At 39.0% G+C, this 19,347-nt stretch overlaps 1 protein-coding gene across 5 annotated transcripts in view; it reads left to right on the top strand.

The window, feature by feature from the left end:
* Positions 1-19,347, top strand: part of CHD9 (chromodomain helicase DNA binding protein 9) — a 233,239-nt gene that overhangs the window by 93,099 nt on the left and 120,793 nt on the right. For all 5 annotated transcript variants that reach the window (XM_073576191.1, XM_073576192.1, XM_073576195.1 and 2 more), the window contains one exon: positions 7,042-7,382. In XM_073576191.1, the coding sequence (XP_073432292.1) occupies positions 7,042-7,382 (341 nt within the window). The remainder of the gene's footprint in view (positions 1-7,041; positions 7,383-19,347) is intronic.

A 19,347-nucleotide genomic window follows, 5' to 3' on the forward strand; every position in this document is an offset into this window, starting at 1 on the left:
ATTGATTAGTGTACTGCAAATTGGACAGAACCAGTCCAACAGGCACTGCCTTCTGGCTGCAGTCCCAAGTGTGCCATTGTAGCGACGTGATTTACATGTGACTGCTGCTCATCCTCAGAAGGAAGTGGGTAGCAGTAGTCTGGATGGATTTTATGGGGATCGGCTACTGAGGGCTATTAGTGAACATTCTAACACAATGGGCTTGTGACTATTTTTTTTGCCACTTTCCAGCAGAGCATTAGTGTGACTCTAGCTATGTAGCCGTCCTCGGACCGCAGATGACATTTACATTACCCTATTTCCACTTTGGCACATGCTGCTGTAATAAACTTGCCAAGCGCTGGCAAATGCCGGTCCAATATTAATGTGTCTCCGAGGCTTTGAATGGATGTGCGCATGTATCTGTGCAATGCAACTTTGCAATAAAATACTACCGTAAATGATTGGTTTTAATATAGTCCCCCCCTTCCTTCATAAGAGATAACAGAGCGGTGGAGAGCAGTAGATTTACTTAAGTTTACACAATGAGGCTCCGATGTGAAATTGTGGATTAATGGTTTTAATAGTCTCCATCCCCCTCTGTACGAGGTAGCGAGTGAATGGATAATGCAGACAATGCTTTAATATTGCCCTGCAAAGCGATAATAAATTGTGAGCATAGGAAAAAATATTCTACTTAGACAGTCTACCCAGATGTCTTACATTTTTAATAACAATTTGTAATCTTTACTGACCTCCCTGTTCCAGTTATATCCATTGTATGTCTTACTGTAAGCATACAGTTGTGGCCAAAAGTATTGACACCCCTGCAATTCTGTCAGATAATACTCAGTTTCTTCCTGAAAATGATTGCAAACACAAATTCTTTGATATTATTATCTTCATTTTATTTGTCTTAAATGAAAAAACACAAAAAGAATTGTCCTAAAGCCAAATTGGATATAATTCCACACCAAACATAAAAAAGAGGGTGGACAAAAGTATTGGCACTGTTCGAAAAATCATGTGATGCTTCTCTAATTTGTGTAATTAACAGCACCTGTAACTTACCTGTGGCACCTAACAGGTGTTGGCAATAACTAAATCACACTTGCAGCCAGTTGACATGGATTAAAGTTGACTCAACCTCTGTCCTGTGTCCTTGTGTGTACCACATTGAGCATGGAGAAAAGAAAGAAGACCAAAGAACTGTCTGAGGACTTGAGAAACCAAATTGTGAGGAAGCATGAGCAATCTCAAGGCTACAAGTCCATCTCCAAAGACCTGAATGTTCCTGTGTCTACCGTGCGCAGTGTCATCAAGAAGTTTAAAGCCCATGGCACTGTGGCTAACCTCCCTAGATGTGGACAGAAAAGAAAAATTGACACGAGATTTCAACACAAGATTGTGCGGATGTTGGATAAAGAACCTCGACTAACATCCAAACAAGTTCAAGCTGCCCTGCAGTCCGAGGGTACAACAGTGTCAACCCGTACTATCCGTAGGCGTCTGAATGAAAAGGGACTGTATGGTAGGAGACCCAGGAAGACCCCACTTCTTACCCCGAGACATAAAAAAGCCAGGCTGGAGTTTGCCAAAACTTACCTGAAAAAGCCAAAAACATTTTGGAAGAATGTTCTCTGGTCAGATGAGACAAAAGAAGAGCTTTTTGGGCAAAGGCATCAACATAGAGTTTACAGGAGATAAAAAGAGGCATTCAAAGAAAAGAACACGTTCCCTACAGTCAAACATGGCGGAGGTTCCCTGATGTTTTGGGGTTGCTTTGCTGCCTCTGGCACTGGACTGCTTGACCGTGTGCATGGCATTATGAAGTCTGAAGACTACCAACAAATTTTGCAGCATAATGTAGGGTCCAGTGTGAGAAAGCTAGGTCTCCCTCAGAGGTCATGGGTCTTCCAGCAGGACAATGACCCAAAACACACTTCAAAAAGCACTAGAAAATGGTTTGAGAGAAAGCACTGGAGACTTCTAAGGTGGCCAGCAATGAGTCCAGACCTGAATCCCATAGAACACCTGTGGAGAGATCTAAAAATGGCAGTTTGAAGAAGGCACCCTTCAAATATCAGGGACCTGGAGCAGTTTGCCAAAGAAAAATAGTCTAAAATTCCAGCAGAGCATTGTAAGAAACTCATTGATGGTTACCGGAAGCGGTTGGTCGCAGTTATTTTGGCTAAAGGTTGTGCAACCAAGTATTAGGCTAAGGGTGCCAATACTTTTGTCTGGCCCATTTTTGGAGTTTTGTGTGAAATGATCAATGTTTTGCTTTTTGCTTCATTCTCTTTTGTGTTTTTTCATTTAAGGCAAATTAAATGAAGATAATAATACCAAAGAATTTGTGTTTGCAATCATTTTCAGGAAGAAACTGAGTATTATCTGACAGAATTGCAGGGGTGTCAATACTTTTGGCCACAACTGTACGCGAGTCATATACGCCAGGGGGTCGGAGGGGTGCGGGGGTGCCAGATTATACTGACCCCCCTGACGCGTTTCTGCAGCCCCCCTGCTTGTCCCACGGTCTCCCTTCCTTCCTTTAGCGGTCACGTGGTACCGCTCATTAAACTCATGAATATGCACATATTCATGAGGTTAATGAGCAGTACCACGTGACCTCTGAAGGAAGGGAGACCGTGGGAGAAGGGGGCTGCAGAGACCGCGCCAGGAGGGGGTAAGTATATTCAGTATTCACCTGTCCCAGGTCCATCACTGCTCGCCGCTGTCTGCTGCGTCCTCTGTCAGTGACATTCAGCCAGCAGAGGGCGCGGTGACGTTAGTGCGCGCCGCGCCCTCTGCTGCCTGAACGTCACTGACAGAGGATGCGGCAGATAGCGGCGAGCAGATATGGACCCGGGACAGGTGAATATCTCAGGTGCTGGGTCCTGAGCCAGCGGCGACACCGGCACCTGGCCCCCATAGGGCGCCGGTGTCGCCGCCTGCTCAGGACCTGACACCTGGCCCCCAGTAACGAGAGGTGAGTATGCCATTTTTTTTTGCAGCAGCAGCGGCATATGGGGCATAATCTATGGAGCATTTTATGGGGCATAATCTATGGAGCAGCATATGGGGGCATAATCTATGGAGCATCTTATGGGGGCAGCATATGGGGGCATAATCTATGGAGCAGCATATGGGGGCATAATCTATGAAGCATCTTATGGGGCATCATATGGAGACATCTATGGAGCATCTTATGGGGCAGCATGTGGGGGCATAATCTATGGAGCATCTTATGGAGCAGCATATGGGGGCATAATCTATGGAGCATCTTATGGAGCAGCATATGGGGGCATAATCTATGGAGCATTTTATGGGGCATCATATGTGGGCATTATCTATGGAGCATCTTATGGGGCAGCATATGGGGCATAATCTATGGAGCATTTTATGGGGCCATAACCTTTATGGAGCAGCATATGGGGCATATTCTATGGAGCATCTTATGGGGCCATAACCTTTATGGAGCAGCATATGGGGCATATTATTCTGTGGAGCATCTTATGGGGCCCTTATTAACCTTTGTGCAGCATTATATGGGGAGTATTTTGTATGGAGCATCTTATGGGGCCCATCATGAACTGTATGGAGCATTATATGGGGCTCCTGATTCAATATGGATATTCAAAAATATTTAACCTACTGATGTCTGAATTAGGCTAGTTTCACAATAGCGTTACCAAGCGCAGGGCCGCCGCTAAGCTCCGCCCCTGGCCACACCCCCTCCGGTCAGCTCATCTGATGACGCTGCATGCGATCAGCGTACCGTATATTTAGCGTTGGGTACGCTGGTTGTGCGCTGGCATGATTTTGCCGGCGCTTGCGCCCTTTTGGCGCTGCGCCGAGCACACAAAAATGCACTCTGTTGCATTTTTGTGCGCTCGGCGCAAGCGCCGGCAAAAACATGCCAGCGCACGACCAGCGTACCCAACGCTTAAATATAGCTTAGCGGTGGCCCTGCGCTGCGCTTGGTAACGCTAGTGTGAAACTAGCCTAAATTTTACTTTTATTGGTATCTATTTTTATTTTTGAAATTTACCAGTAGCTGCTGCATTGTCCACCCTAGGCTTATACCCGAGTCAATAAGTTTTCCCAGTTTTTTGTGGCAAAATTAGGGGGTCGGCTTATACTCGGGTTGGCTTATACACAAGTATATACGGTATATTAATAAGTATAAAACGGATAGAGTGAAAAGTACACGGGCGCTACCCAGCCACAAAATAGCTCAGATGCAGCGGATAGGGAGACAGGACTGTGTCGATTCCTGTTTGAAACCAAAGAATTGTGCAATTAAATACCTTACCGCGCTATACTGAGCAGATATAAAAAACAGAACCAGGGAATCTATAATGGACAAGGAAAAAAGGAAGGGGGGGAGGGAGAGACAGAAGGGGTTTGTAACTAATACTTACTTTTAATTGAAGGGATTTTGAGGAATATTCTTAGTGATATAGGGCGTTTGTCTGGCGGATACCTCGCCTGTGATGTTGTATTCGTGATTTCTTGTAGTAATCAGTGATACTGATAAAAGAATATATTAATAGGATTAAAATGTCAATAGTGTTAATATCCTATACTAAACCTAAATAAATTAATTGTACTCACTATGATTTACTGAATATTGCTAATTTCCTCCAGGTTGGTACCGTGGTGTTTACTGTGGTGCTTGCTGATAGCCCACTATCACAGTGCTGACCAAATAAAATTAAATACAATTAATATTAATAACCGTGATAAAATATCACAGCTATGGAATAGCCGCTGCACTTACTTATATTTGTATGTAAGAAGTAAGCAGGGACAGTATCTTCTCATGTAAGCATTGCAATGAGGCTTTAGCTGTAAAGAAACTTTCACTTGTAGAGTGCTTGTGATAATTCCTGCTATTTGGATAAAGCAGGAGCAAGGTTTGCTGGTTTTGTCAGGCACTAGACAGGAAAAAAACCACTTAATATAGTGATGTTATAATAATCGGTCAGTCCAAAAAGGACTTATTGCATCTGGACTTACTGTTACCGCTTGCTGAGTGCCGCAAAATTCCTGCACACGGGGAGGATGAGGCTGCACCGCACGTAGCGGGGGAGCGGGAGAACGCCAGCACCTCGTGTGCTCCGGCCGGAAGCAGCAGCGAGGACGCGGCGCGATAGGGGGGCGGAGCTTAGTGACGTCACAAGCTAGGTAAACAAGGACGGGTGCACAGAGGGCACAAACCAACGCGTTTCGAGGGTGGCTTCCCTCTTCGTCAGGGCTATTAATAAGTTCTTTGTGATCTTTATGAACACATGTAAAGGTAATTTTTAGTTAACTGGACAGTCCCTTTAACTGTGTTTCAGGGTCTGCAAGGATTCATTGAGATACTGTTGTATTAAAGGTATAACTTGCGTCTTGTTGCATTGGTCCAGTAGAAGTAGGGACGTGTATGGGGTAATATGAAGCACATGTCATAATGAGCCATAATTGTATTCTGACACCATCCGATGTGCTGGAAAGTATTTTCTCAATTTAACAACCTCTTTTTTGTATTACAAAAAGTAAGGATTATAACTTTGCAAGGGGTTATCTAAGAATACGTAATACTGGCTGTCAGTATTAGCAATACCTCCTCACATGTCTGGCCATGTTTGGATAAAATTGGCAACGCAAAATTCAGGGAATTGTAAGCCCTACCTTGGGAACTCCCCCAAAACAGCCACTTTTGGGAATGGTTTGGCTAACCCTCATCCCATGGTGATCAACTTTGTGGACTATCCTGGCAAAATTGGGACTGTTGGTGGTATGTTTTTCCATACTTGCCAACCTTTTGCCGAGAAAGGGTGCATGATGCCCCGGCAACCTTTTATGATGTGAGGACCCAACTTTGGAATTACATGTCAATGAGTTTTGGGATTCCATATAGGTTTTTATTAATACCAACGCGTTTCTGTGCTGGACCAGCATCTTTCTCAAGGTGTAAAAACGAGACACTTGGATTATACCCCACCTAATGGTGATATAGCGGTGTGCAGCCAATTAAATAAATATAATAGGGAAAAACTCCCAGAAAAAGGGCACTTACATGTTTATTAGTGTATGACACTGGCTTCCCCGTCGCCCTAACGCGCGTTTCGCTTCTTCGTCAGGAGGCGTGTGTTATATTTATTTAATTGGCTGCACACCGCTATATCACCGTTAGGTGGGGTATATACATATTGATAGGTGGCATATAATTTTTGAGTCTCCATGTATTTAAATATAGGCTGTGCCTGTTTTAATTAAGGAACTTTTTCCTTTTATTTAAATATGCTTACCCAGTATACATGAGTTTAACAATTATGGGTGTTGTCTGTACCAATTAGTGGCATACTGTATGATTAATTTTCATTATAATTGTATACAGGCTTTGCCTGCTTTGAATCAAATAGTCACAGTGTATGCTATTTATGGGCAAACGTGCAGTATGGCTCCCCGTTTGGATAGCAGTATCCCTGTTTTATCATCTGTGAACAATTTGTAATGTTTGAATATTTTGTGTAGCATATTGTGCTTAATAAAATTTGCATACTTGGTTTATATACCTTGAGAAAGGCTCTGGTCCAGCTCAGAAACTTGTTAATCCCAAGGCTCTTCATTTTCTTAACACAGCCACCTAAACGTGACATTTTCCATTTTTGCCATTATGCCTCTGGAAGAACCATTTCCTCCCGCCACGGGGCGGCAGTGGCGTCTTTCCACGCTTTTATAGGCGTTCTCCTAGCCAACAATACCTTCAGGTGGGCTCTACCATCGCTTGTACTTATCCCATACCAGACAGTATTGCCCAATTTTGTGCGCTTCTGTCCATCTCCAGAGCTTCTCAATGTCAATGAGGTTGTTTCTGAAGCAGTGATTACGGCAAAGCTTTTTCTGAAAAATTCTACAGTTGTTGAAATTGTTTCATCAAATCTTCCACGTATGATCTACTCTTATAGATGTCAACCAGATCTCCGATTATTTTAGCCGCTCTGTAACTCTTCTAGGTTAATTCTGCTTTAGTAGTGTCGTATATTGATAGTCATTCCCCTTCTTTTTCAGCCGCCCTCCTCCAAAAAGCTTGATGGTTCTCGGTCCTACCACAAGCTGTCGAATTCTAAGGTGAGGTCAACATCTGAGAAGCGCCCCAAAAAAAAGGCTGATTCCGAGAGCAAGCAGGAGAAGGCTAATCGGATTATCTCGGAAGCCATCGCGAAAGCCAAGGAGAGGGGTGAGAGGAACATTCCTCGGGTCATGAGCCCTGAGAACTTTCCCAGTGTTTCCTCTTTAGAGGGTAAAGAGGAGAAACGGGGAAGAAAAGCAAAGTCCAAACCTAAGGAAAAAGAGAGCAAGAAAACCAAAGCCGGGCTCACCTCCAAACTGAAAGAGAAGAAGAAGATTGGGTGAGATTATCCAGTAATTGTTTTCTTATTGTTTACATGTATGACGGTGCAGAGAATGAATGACGTGGTCAGGCGGGTGGATCACTGCTGCAGGATTTACAGAGTCCGCGGATATAAAATCAATATACTGTGCCCGGAATATAAAATCACTATACTGTGCCCCCGAATATAAAATCACTATACTGTGCCCCTAATATAAAATCAATATACTGTGCCCCCGAATATAAAATCACTATACTGTGCCCCCGAATATAAAATCACTACACTGTGCCCCTAATATAAAATCAGTATACTGTGCCTCCCGAATATAAAATCAGTATACTGTGCCCCCCGAATATAAAATCAGTATACTGGGCCCCCCGAATATAAAATCAATATACTGTGCCCCTAATATAAAATCAATATACTGTGCCCCTAATATAAAATCATTATACTGTGCCCCTAATATAAAATCACTATACTGTGCCCCGAATATAAAATCAATATACTGTGCCCCCGAATATAAAATCACTACACTGTGCCCCTAATATAAAATCAGTATACTGTGCCCCCCGAATATAAAATCAGTATACTGTGCCCCCCGAATATAAAATCAATATACTGTGCCCCGAATATAAAATCATTATACTGTGCCCCCGAATATAAAATCACTATACTGTGCCCCTAATATAAAATCAATATACTGTGCCCCGAATATAAAATCACTATACTGTGCCCCGAATATAAAATCACTATACTGTGCCCCTAATGTAAAATCACTATACTGTGCCCCGAATATAAAAGCAATATACTGTGCCCAGAATATAAAATCACTATACTGTGCCCCGAATATAAAATCAGTATACTGTGCCCCGAATATAAGATCACCATACTGTGCCCCGAATATAAAATCACTATACTGTGCCCCGAATATAAAATCATTATACTGTGCCCCGAATATAAAGTCACTATACTGTTCCCCGAATATAAAATCAGTATACTGTGCCCCTAATATAAAATCATTATACTGTGCCCCGAATATAAAATCACTATACTGTGCCCCGAATATAAAATCACTATACTGTGCCCCGAATATAAAATCACCATACTGTGCCCCTAATATAAAATCAATATACTGTGCCCCGAATATAAAATCACTATACTGTGCCCCTAATATAAAATCATTATACTGTGCCCCGAATATAAAATCACTATACTGTGCCCCTAATATAAAATCAGTATACTGTGCTCCGAATATAAAATCATTATACTGTGCCCCCGAATATAAAATCACTATACTGTGCCCCCGAATATAAAATCACTATACTGTGCCCCTAATATAAAATCAGTATACTGTGCCCAGAATATAAAATCACTATACTGTGCCCCTAATATAAAATCAGTATACTGTGCCCCGAATATAAAATCACTATACTGTGCCCCTAATATAAAATCAATATACTGTGCCCCGAATATAAAATCACTATACTGTGCCCCGAATATAAAATCACTATACTGTGCCCCTAATGTAAAATCACTATACTGTGCCCCGAATATAAAATCAATATACTGTGCCCAGAATATAAAATCACTATACTGTGCCCCGAATATAAAATCATTATACTGTTCCCCGAATATAAAATCAGTATACTGTGCCCCGAATATAAGATCACCATACTGTGACCCGAATATAAAATCACTATACTGTGCCCCGAATATAAAATCATTATACTGTGCCCCGAATATAAAGTCACTATACTGTTCCCCGAATATAAAATCAGTATACTGTGCCCCTAATATAAAATCATTATACTGTGCCCCGAATATAAAATCACTATACTGTGCCCCGAATATAAAATCACTATACTGTGCCCCGAATATAAAATCACCATACTGTGCCCCTAATATAAAATCAATATATTGTGCCCCGAATATAAAATCACTATACTGTGCCCCTAATATAAAATCATTATACTGTGCCCCGAATATAAAATCACTATACTGTGCCCCTAATATAAAATCAGTATACTGTGCTCCGAATATAAAATCATTATACTGTGCCCCCGAATATAAAATCACTATACTGTGCCCCCGAATATAAAATCACTATACTGTGCCCCTAATATAAAATCAGTATACTGTGCCCAGAATATAAAATCACTATACTGTGCCCCTAATATAAAATCAGTATACTGTGCCCCGAATATAAAATCACTATACTGTGCCCCTAATATAAAATCAATATACTGTGCCCAGAATATAAAATCACTATACTGTGCCCCTAATATAAAATCAGTATACTGTGCCCCGAATATAAAATCACTATACTGTGCCCCTAATATAAAATCAATATACTGTGCCCCGAATATAAAATCACTATACTGTGCCCCGAATATAAAATCACTATACTGTGCCCCTAATGTAAAATCACTATACTGTGCCCCGAATATAAAATCAATATACTGTGCCCAGAATATAAAATCACTATACTGTGCCCCGAATATAAAATCATTATACTGTTCCCCGAATATAAAATCAGTATACTGTGCCCCTAATATAAAATCAGTATACTGTGCCCCGAATATAAAATCACTATACTGTGCCCCGAATATAAAATCACCATACTGTGCCCCGAATATAAAATCAATATACTATGCCCCGAATATAAAGTCACTATACTGTGCCCCGAATATAAAATCAATATACTATGCCCCAAATATAAAATCAGTATACTGTGCCTCTCGAATATAAAATCAATATACTGTTCCCCGAATATAAAATCATTATACTGTTCCCCGAATATAAAATCATTATACTGTTCCCCGAATATAAAATCATTATACTGTTCCCCGAATATAAAATCACTATACTGTGCCCCGAATATAAAATCACCATACTGTGCCCCGAATATAAAATCACCATACTGTGCCCCGAATATAAAATCACTATACTGTGCCCCTAATATAAAATTAGTATACTGTGCCCCTAATATAAAATCAATATACTGTGCCCCGAATATAAAATCAATATACTGTGCCCCGAATATAAAATCAGTATACTGTGCCCCTAATATAAAATCAATATACTGTGCCCCCGAATATAAAATCACTATACTGTGCCCCGAATATAAAATCAATATACTGTGCCCCCGAATATAAAATCAGTATACTGTGCCCCCGAATATAAAATCACTATACTGTTCCCCGAATATAAAATCAATATACTGTTCCCCGAATATAAAATCATTATACTGTTCCCCGAATATAAAATCACTATACTGTTCCCCGAATATAAAATCATTATACTGTTCCCCGAATATAAAATCAGTATACTGTGCCCCTAATTTAAAATCAGTATACTGTGCCCCGAATATAAAATTATACTGTGCCCCGAATATAAAATCACTATACTGTTCCACGAATATAAAATCAATATACTGTGCCCCGAATATAAAATCATTATACTGTTCCCCGAATATAAAATCAATATGCTGTTCCCCGAATCTAAAATCAATATACTGTGCCCCGAATATAAAATCAATATACTGTTCCCCGAATATAAAATCAATATACTGTTCCCCGAATATAAAATCAATATACTGTGCCCCGAATATAAAATCAATATACTGTTCCCCGAATATAAAATCAATATACTGTTCCCCGAATATAAAATCATTATACTGTTCCCCGAATATAAAATCAGTATACTGTGCCCCGAATATAAAATCAATATACTGTGCCCCTAATTTAAAATCAGTATACTGTGCCCCGAATATAAAATCGTTATACTGTGCCCCGAATATAAGATCACCATACTGTGCCCCGAATATAAAATCACTATACTGTGCCCCGAATATAAAATCATTATACTGTGCCCCCGAATATGAAATCATTATACTGTGCCCCCGAATATGAAATCATTATACTGTGCCCCCGAACATAAAATTAATATACTGTGCCCCTAATATAAAATCAGTATACTGTGCCCCGAATATAAAATCACTATACTGTGACCAGAATATAAAATCACTATACTGTGCCCCGAATATAAAATCACTATACTGTGCCCCGAATATAAAATCAATATACTGTGCCCCGAATATAAAATCACTATACTGTGCCCCTAATATAAAATCAGTATACTGTGCCCAGAATATAAAATCACTATACTGTGCCCCTAATATAAAATCAGTATACTGTGCCTCCCGAATATAAAATCAGTATACTGTGCCCCCCGAATATAAAATCAGTATACTGGGCCCCCCGAATATAAAATCAATATACTGTGCCCCTAATATAAAATCAATATACTGTGCCCCGAATATAAAATCAATATACTGTGCCCCCGAATATAAAATCACTACACTGTGCCCCTAATATAAAATCAGTATACTGTGCCCCCCGAATATAAAATCAGTATACTGTGCCCCCCGAATATAAAATCAATATACTGTGCCCCGAATATAAAATCATTATACTGTGCCCCCGAATATAAAATCACTATACTGTGCCCCTAATATAAAATCAATATACTGTGCCCCGAATATAAAATCACTATACTGTGCCCCGAATATAAAATCACTATACTGTGCCCCTAATGTAAAATCACTATACTGTGCCCCGAATATAAAAGCAATATACTGTGCCCAGAATATAAAATCACTATACTGTGCCCCGAATATAAAATCAGTATACTGTGCCCCGAATATAAGATCACCATACTGTGCCCCGAATATAAAATCACTATACTGTGCCCCGAATATAAAATCATTATACTGTGCCCCGAATATAAAGTCACTATACTGTTCCCCGAATATAAAATCAGTATACTGTGCCCCTAATATAAAATCATTATACTGTGCCCCGAATATAAAATCACTATACTGTGCCCCGAATATAAAATCACTATACTGTGCCCCGAATATAAAATCACCATACTGTGCCCCTAATATAAAATCAATATACTGTGCCCCGAATATAAAATCACTATACTGTGCCCCTAATATAAAATCATTATACTGTGCCCCGAATATAAAATCACTATACTGTGCCCCTAATATAAAATCAGTATACTGTGCTCCGAATATAAAATCATTATACTGTGCCCCCGAATATAAAATCACTATACTGTGCCCCCGAATATAAAATCACTATACTGTGCCCCTAATATAAAATCAGTATACTGTGCCCAGAATATAAAATCACTATACTGTGCCCCTAATATAAAATCAGTATACTGTGCCCCGAATATAAAATCACTATACTGTGCCCCTAATATAAAATCAATATACTGTGCCCCGAATATAAAATCACTATACTGTGCCCCGAATATAAAATCACTATACTGTGCCCCTAATGTAAAATCACTATACTGTGCCCCGAATATAAAATCAATATACTGTGCCCAGAATATAAAATCACTATACTGTGCCCCGAATATAAAATCATTATACTGTTCCCCGAATATAAAATCAGTATACTGTGCCCCGAATATAAGATCACCATACTGTGACCCGAATATAAAATCACTATACTGTGCCCCGAATATAAAATCATTATACTGTGCCCCGAATATAAAGTCACTATACTGTTCCCCGAATATAAAATCAGTATACTGTGCCCCTAATATAAAATCATTATACTGTGCCCCGAATATAAAATCACTATACTGTGCCCCGAATATAAAATCACTATACTGTGCCCCGAATATAAAATCACCATACTGTGCCCCTAATATAAAATCAATATATTGTGCCCCGAATATAAAATCACTATACTGTGCCCCTAATATAAAATCATTATACTGTGCCCCGAATATAAAATCACTATACTGTGCCCCTAATATAAAATCAGTATACTGTGCTCCGAATATAAAATCATTATACTGTGCCCCCGAATATAAAATCACTATACTGTGCCCCCGAATATAAAATCACTATACTGTGCCCCTAATATAAAATCAGTATACTGTGCCCAGAATATAAAATCACTATACTGTGCCCCTAATATAAAATCAGTATACTGTGCCCCGAATATAAAATCACTATACTGTGCCCCTAATATAAAATCAATATACTGTGCCCAGAATATAAAATCACTATACTGTGCCCCTAATATAAAATCAGTATACTGTGCCCCGAATATAAAATCACTATACTGTGCCCCTAATATAAAATCAATATACTGTGCCCCGAATATAAAATCACTATACTGTGCCCCGAATATAAAATCACTATACTGTGCCCCTAATGTAAAATCACTATACTGTGCCCCGAATATAAAATCAATATACTGTGCCCAGAATATAAAATCACTATACTGTGCCCCGAATATAAAATCATTATACTGTTCCCCGAATATAAAATCAGTATACTGTGCCCCGAATATAAGATCACCATACTGTGCCCCGAATATAAAATCACTATACTGTGCCCCGAATATAAAATCAGTATACTGTGCCCCGAATATAAAGTCACTATACTGTTCCCCGAATATAAAATCAGTATACTGTGCCCCTAATATAAAATCATTATACTGTGGCCCGAATATAAAATCACTATACTGTGCCCCGAATATAAAATCACTATACTGTGCCCCGAATATAAAATCACCATACTGTGCCCCTAATATAAAATCAATATACTGTGCCCCGAATATAAAATCACTATACTGTGCCCCTAATATAAGATCATTATACTGTGCCCCGAATATAAAATCACTATGCTGTGCCCCTAATATAAAATCAGTATACTGTGCTCCGAATATAAAATCATTATACTGTGCCCCCGAATATAAAATCACTATACTGTGCCCCCGAATATAAAATCACTATACTGTGCCCCTAATATAAAATCAGTATACTGTGCCCAGAATATAAAATCACTATACTGTGCCCCTAATATAAAATCAGTATACTGTGCCCCGAATATAAAATCATTATACTGTGCCCCCGAATATAAAATCACTATACTGTGCCCCCGAATCTAAAATCACTATACTGTGCCCCTAATATAAAATCAGTATACTATGCCCAGAATATAAAATCACTATACTGTGCCCCGAATATAAAATCAATATACTGTGCCCCGAATATAAAATCACTATACTGTGCCCCGAATATAAAATCACCATACAGTGCCCCGAATATAAAATCATTATACTGTGCCCCTAATATAAAATCATTATACTGTTCCCCGAATATAAAATCACTATACTGTTCCCCGAATATAAAATCACTATACTGTTCCCCAAATATAAAATCAATATACTGTGCCCCTAATATAAAATCAGTATACTGTGCCCCGAATATAAAATCACTATACTGTGCCCCGAATATAAAATCACCATACTGTGCCCCGAATATAAAATCAATATACTATGCCCCGAATATAAAGTCACTATACTGTGCCCCGAATATAAAATCAATATACTATGCCCCAAATATAAAATCAGTATACTGTGCCTCTCGAATATAAAATCAATATACTGTTCCCCGAATATAAAATCATTATACTGTTCCCCGAATATAAAATCATTATACTGTTCCCCGAATATAAAATCATTATACTGTTCCCCGAATATAAAATCACTATACTGTGCCCCGAATATAAAATCACCATACTGTGCCCCGAATATAAAATCACCATACTGTGCCCCGAATATAAAATCACTATACTGTGCCCCTAATATAAAATTAGTATACTGTGCCCCTAATATAAAATCAATATACTGTGCCCCGAATATAAAATCAATATACTGTGCCCCGAATATAAAATCAGTATACTGTGCCCCTAATATAAAATCAATATACTGTGCCCCCGAATATAAAATCACTATACTGTGCCCCGAATATAAAATCAATATACTGTGCCCCCGAATATAAAATCAGTATACTGTGCCCCCGAATATAAAATCACTATACTGTTCCCCGAATATAAAATCAATATACTGTTCCCCGAATATAAAATCATTATACTGTTCCCCGAATATAAAATCACTATACTGTTCCCCGAATATAAAATCATTATACTGTTCCCCGAATATAAAATCAGTATACTGTGCCCCTAATTTAAAATCAGTATACTGTGCCCCGAATATAAAATTATACTGTGCCCCGAATATAAAATCACTATACTGTTCCACGAATATAAAATCAATATACTGTGCCCCGAATATAAAATCATTATACTGTTCCCCGAATATAAAATCAATATGCTGTTCCCCGAATCTAAAATCAATATACTGTGCCCCGAATATAAAATCAATATACTGTTCCCCGAATATAAAATCAATATACTGTTCCCCGAATATAAAATCAATATACTGTGCCCCGAATATAAAATCAATATACTGTTCCCCGAATATAAAATCAATATACTGTTCCCCGAATATAAAATCATTATACTGTTCCCCGAATATAAAATCAGTATACTGTGCCCCGAATATAAAATCAATATACTGTGCCCCTAATTTAAAATCAGTATACTGTGCCCCGAATATAAAATCGTTATACTGTGCCCCGAATATAAGATCACCATACTGTGCCCCGAATATAAAATCACTATACTGTGCCCGAATATAAAATCATTATACTGTGCCCCCGAATATGAAATCATTATACTGTGCCCCCGAATATGAAATCATTATACTGTGCCCCCGAACATAAAATTAATATACTGTGCCCCTAATATAAAATCAGTATACTGTGCCCCGAATATAAAATCACTATACTGTGACCAGAATATAAAATCACTATACTGTGCCCCGAATATAAAATCACTATACTGTGCCCCGAATATAAAATCAATATACTGTGCCCCGAATATAAAATCAATATACTGTGCCCCTAATATAAAATCACTATACTGTGCCCCGAATATAAAATCAATATACTGTGCCCCGAATATAAAATCACTATACTGTGCCCCGAATATAAAATCACTATACTGTGCCCCGAATATAAAATCAATATACTGTGCCCCGAATATAAAATCAATATACTGTGCCCCTAATATAAAATCACTATACTGTGCCCCGAATATAAAATCACTATACTGTGCCCCGAATATAAAATCAATATACTGTGCCCCTAATATAAAATCACTATACTGTGCCCCGAATATAAAATCAATATACTGTGCCCCGAATATAAAGTCACTATACTGTGCCCCGAATATAAAATCATTATACTGTGCCCCCGAGTATAAAATCATTATACTGTGCCCCTAATATAAAATCATTATACTGTTCCCCGAATATAAAATCACTATACTGTTCCCCGAATATAAAATCAATATACTGTGCCCCGAATATAAAATCAGTATACTGTACCCCTAATATAAAATCAATATACTGAGCCCCCCGAATATAAAATCAATATACTGAGCCCCCCGAATATAAAATTACTATACTGTTCCCCGAATATAAAATCACTATACTGTGCCCCGAATATAAAATCAGTATACTTTGCCCCCAAATATAAAATCACTATACTGTTCCCCGAATATAAAATCAATATATACTGTTCCCCGAATATAAAATCATGATACTGTTCCCCGAATATAAAATCACTATACTGTTCCCCAAATATAAAATCAATGTACTGTTCCCCGAATATAAAATCACTATACTGTGCCCCTAATATAAAATCAATATACTGTGCCCCCGAATATAAAATCACTATACTGTGCCCCGAATATAAAATCACTATACTGTTCCCTTAATATAAAATCACTATACTGTGCCCCTAATATAAAATCAATATACTGTGCCCCCAAATATAAAATCACTATACTGTTCCCCGAATATAAAATCAATATATACAGTGCCTACAAGTAGTATTCAACCCCCTGCAGATTTAGCAGGTTTGATAAGATGCAAATAAGTTAGAGCCTTCAAACTTCACACAAGAGCAGGATTTATTAACAGATGCATAAATCTTACAAACCAAAAAGTTATGTTGCTCAGTTAAATTTTAATAAATTTTAAACATACAAGTGTGGTTCAAATATTATTCAACCCCTAGGTTTAATATTTTGTGGAATAACCCTTGTTTGCAATTACAGCTAATAATCGTCTTTTATAAGACCTGATCAGGCCGGCACAGGTCTCTGGAGTTATCTTGGCCCACTCCTCCATGCAGATCTTCTCCAAGTTATCTAGGTTCTTTGGGTGTCTCATGTGGACTTTAATCTTGAGCTCCTTCCACAAGTTTTCAATTGGGTTAAGGTCAGGAGACTGACTAGGCCACTCCAACACCTTGATTTTTTGCCTCTTGAACCAGGCCTTGGTTTTGTTGGCTGTGTGCTTTGGGTCGTTGTCTTGTTGGAAGATGAAATGACGACCCATCTTAAGATCCTTGATGGAGGAGCGGAGGTTCTTGGCCAAAATCTCCAGGTAGGCCGTGCTATCCATCTTCCCATGGATGCGGACCAGATGGCCAGGCCCCTTGGCTGAGAAACAGCCCCACAGCATGATGCTGCCACCACCATGCTTGACTGTAGGGATGGTATTCTTGGGGTCGTATGCAGTGCCATCCAGTCTCCAAACGTCACGTGTGTGGTTGGCACCAAAGATCTCGATCTTGGTCTCAACAGACCAGAGAACCTTGAACCAGTCTGTCTCAGAGTCCTCCAAGTGATCATGAGCAAACTGTAGACGAGCCTTGACATGACGCTTTGAAAGTAAAGGTACCTTATGGGCTCGTCTGGAACGGAGACCATTGCGGTGGAGTACGTTACTTATGGTATTGACTGAAACCAATGTCCCCACTGCCATGAGATCTTCCCGGAGCTCCTTCCTTGTTATCCTTGGGTTAGCCTTGACTCTTCGGACAAGCCTGGCCTCGGCACGTGAGGAAACTTTCAAAGGCTGTCCAGGCCGTGGAAGGCTAACAGTAGTTCCATAAGCCTTCCACTTCCGGATGATGCTCCCAACAGTGGAGACAGGTAGGCCCAACTCCTTGGAAAGGGTTTTGTACCCCTTGCCAGCCTTGTGACCCTCCACGATCTTGTCTCTGATGGCCTTGGAATGCTCCTTTGTCTTTCCCATGTTGACCATGTATGAGTGCTGTTCACAAGTTTGGGGAGGGTCTTAAATAGTCAGAAAAGGCTGGAAAAAGAGATAATTAATCCAAACATGTGAAGCTCATTGTTCTTTGTGCCTGAAATACTTCTTAATACTTTAGGGGAACCAAACAGAATTCTGGTGGTTTGAGGGGTTGAATAATAAATGACCCTCTGAATAAACTTTTCACAATTTAAAAAAAAATTAAACAAAGAAATAACATTCTTTTTTGCTGCAGTGCATTTCACACTTCCAGGCTGATCTACAGTCCAAATGTCACAATGCCAAGTTAATTCCGAATGTGTAAACCTGCTAAATCTGCAGGGGGTTGAATACTACTTGTAGGCACTGTACTGTTCCCCGAATATAAAATCATTATACTGTTCCCCGAATATAAAATCACTATACTGTTCCCCGAATATAAAATCACTATACTGTGCCCCTAATATAAAATCAATATACTGTGCCCCGAATATAAAATCACTATACTGTGCCCCGAATATAAAATCACTATACTGTGCCCCTAATATAAAATCAGTATACTGTGCCCCTAATATAAAATCAATATACTGTGCCCCGAATATAAAATCAGTATACTGTGCCCCTAATATAAAATCAATATACTGTGCCCCCGAATATAAAATCAGTATACTGTGCCCCTAATATAAAATCAATATACTGTGCCCCCGAATATAAAATCAGTATACTGTGCCCCTAATATAAAATCAATATACTGTGCCCCCGAATGTAAAATCAGTATACTGTGCCCCTAATATAAAATCACTATACTGTTCCCCGAATATAAAATCAATATACTGTTCCCCGAATATAAAATCATTATACTGTTCCCCGAATATAAAATCACTATACTGTTCCCCGAATATAAAATCAATATACTGTGCCCCGAATACAAAATCATTATA

Source organism: Dendrobates tinctorius, unplaced genomic scaffold (assembly GCF_039654945.1).
Source record: "Dendrobates tinctorius isolate UK_male_01 unplaced genomic scaffold, ASM3965494v1 ptg000047l, whole genome shotgun sequence".
Lineage (NCBI taxonomy): Eukaryota > Metazoa > Chordata > Amphibia > Anura > Dendrobatidae > Dendrobates > Dendrobates tinctorius.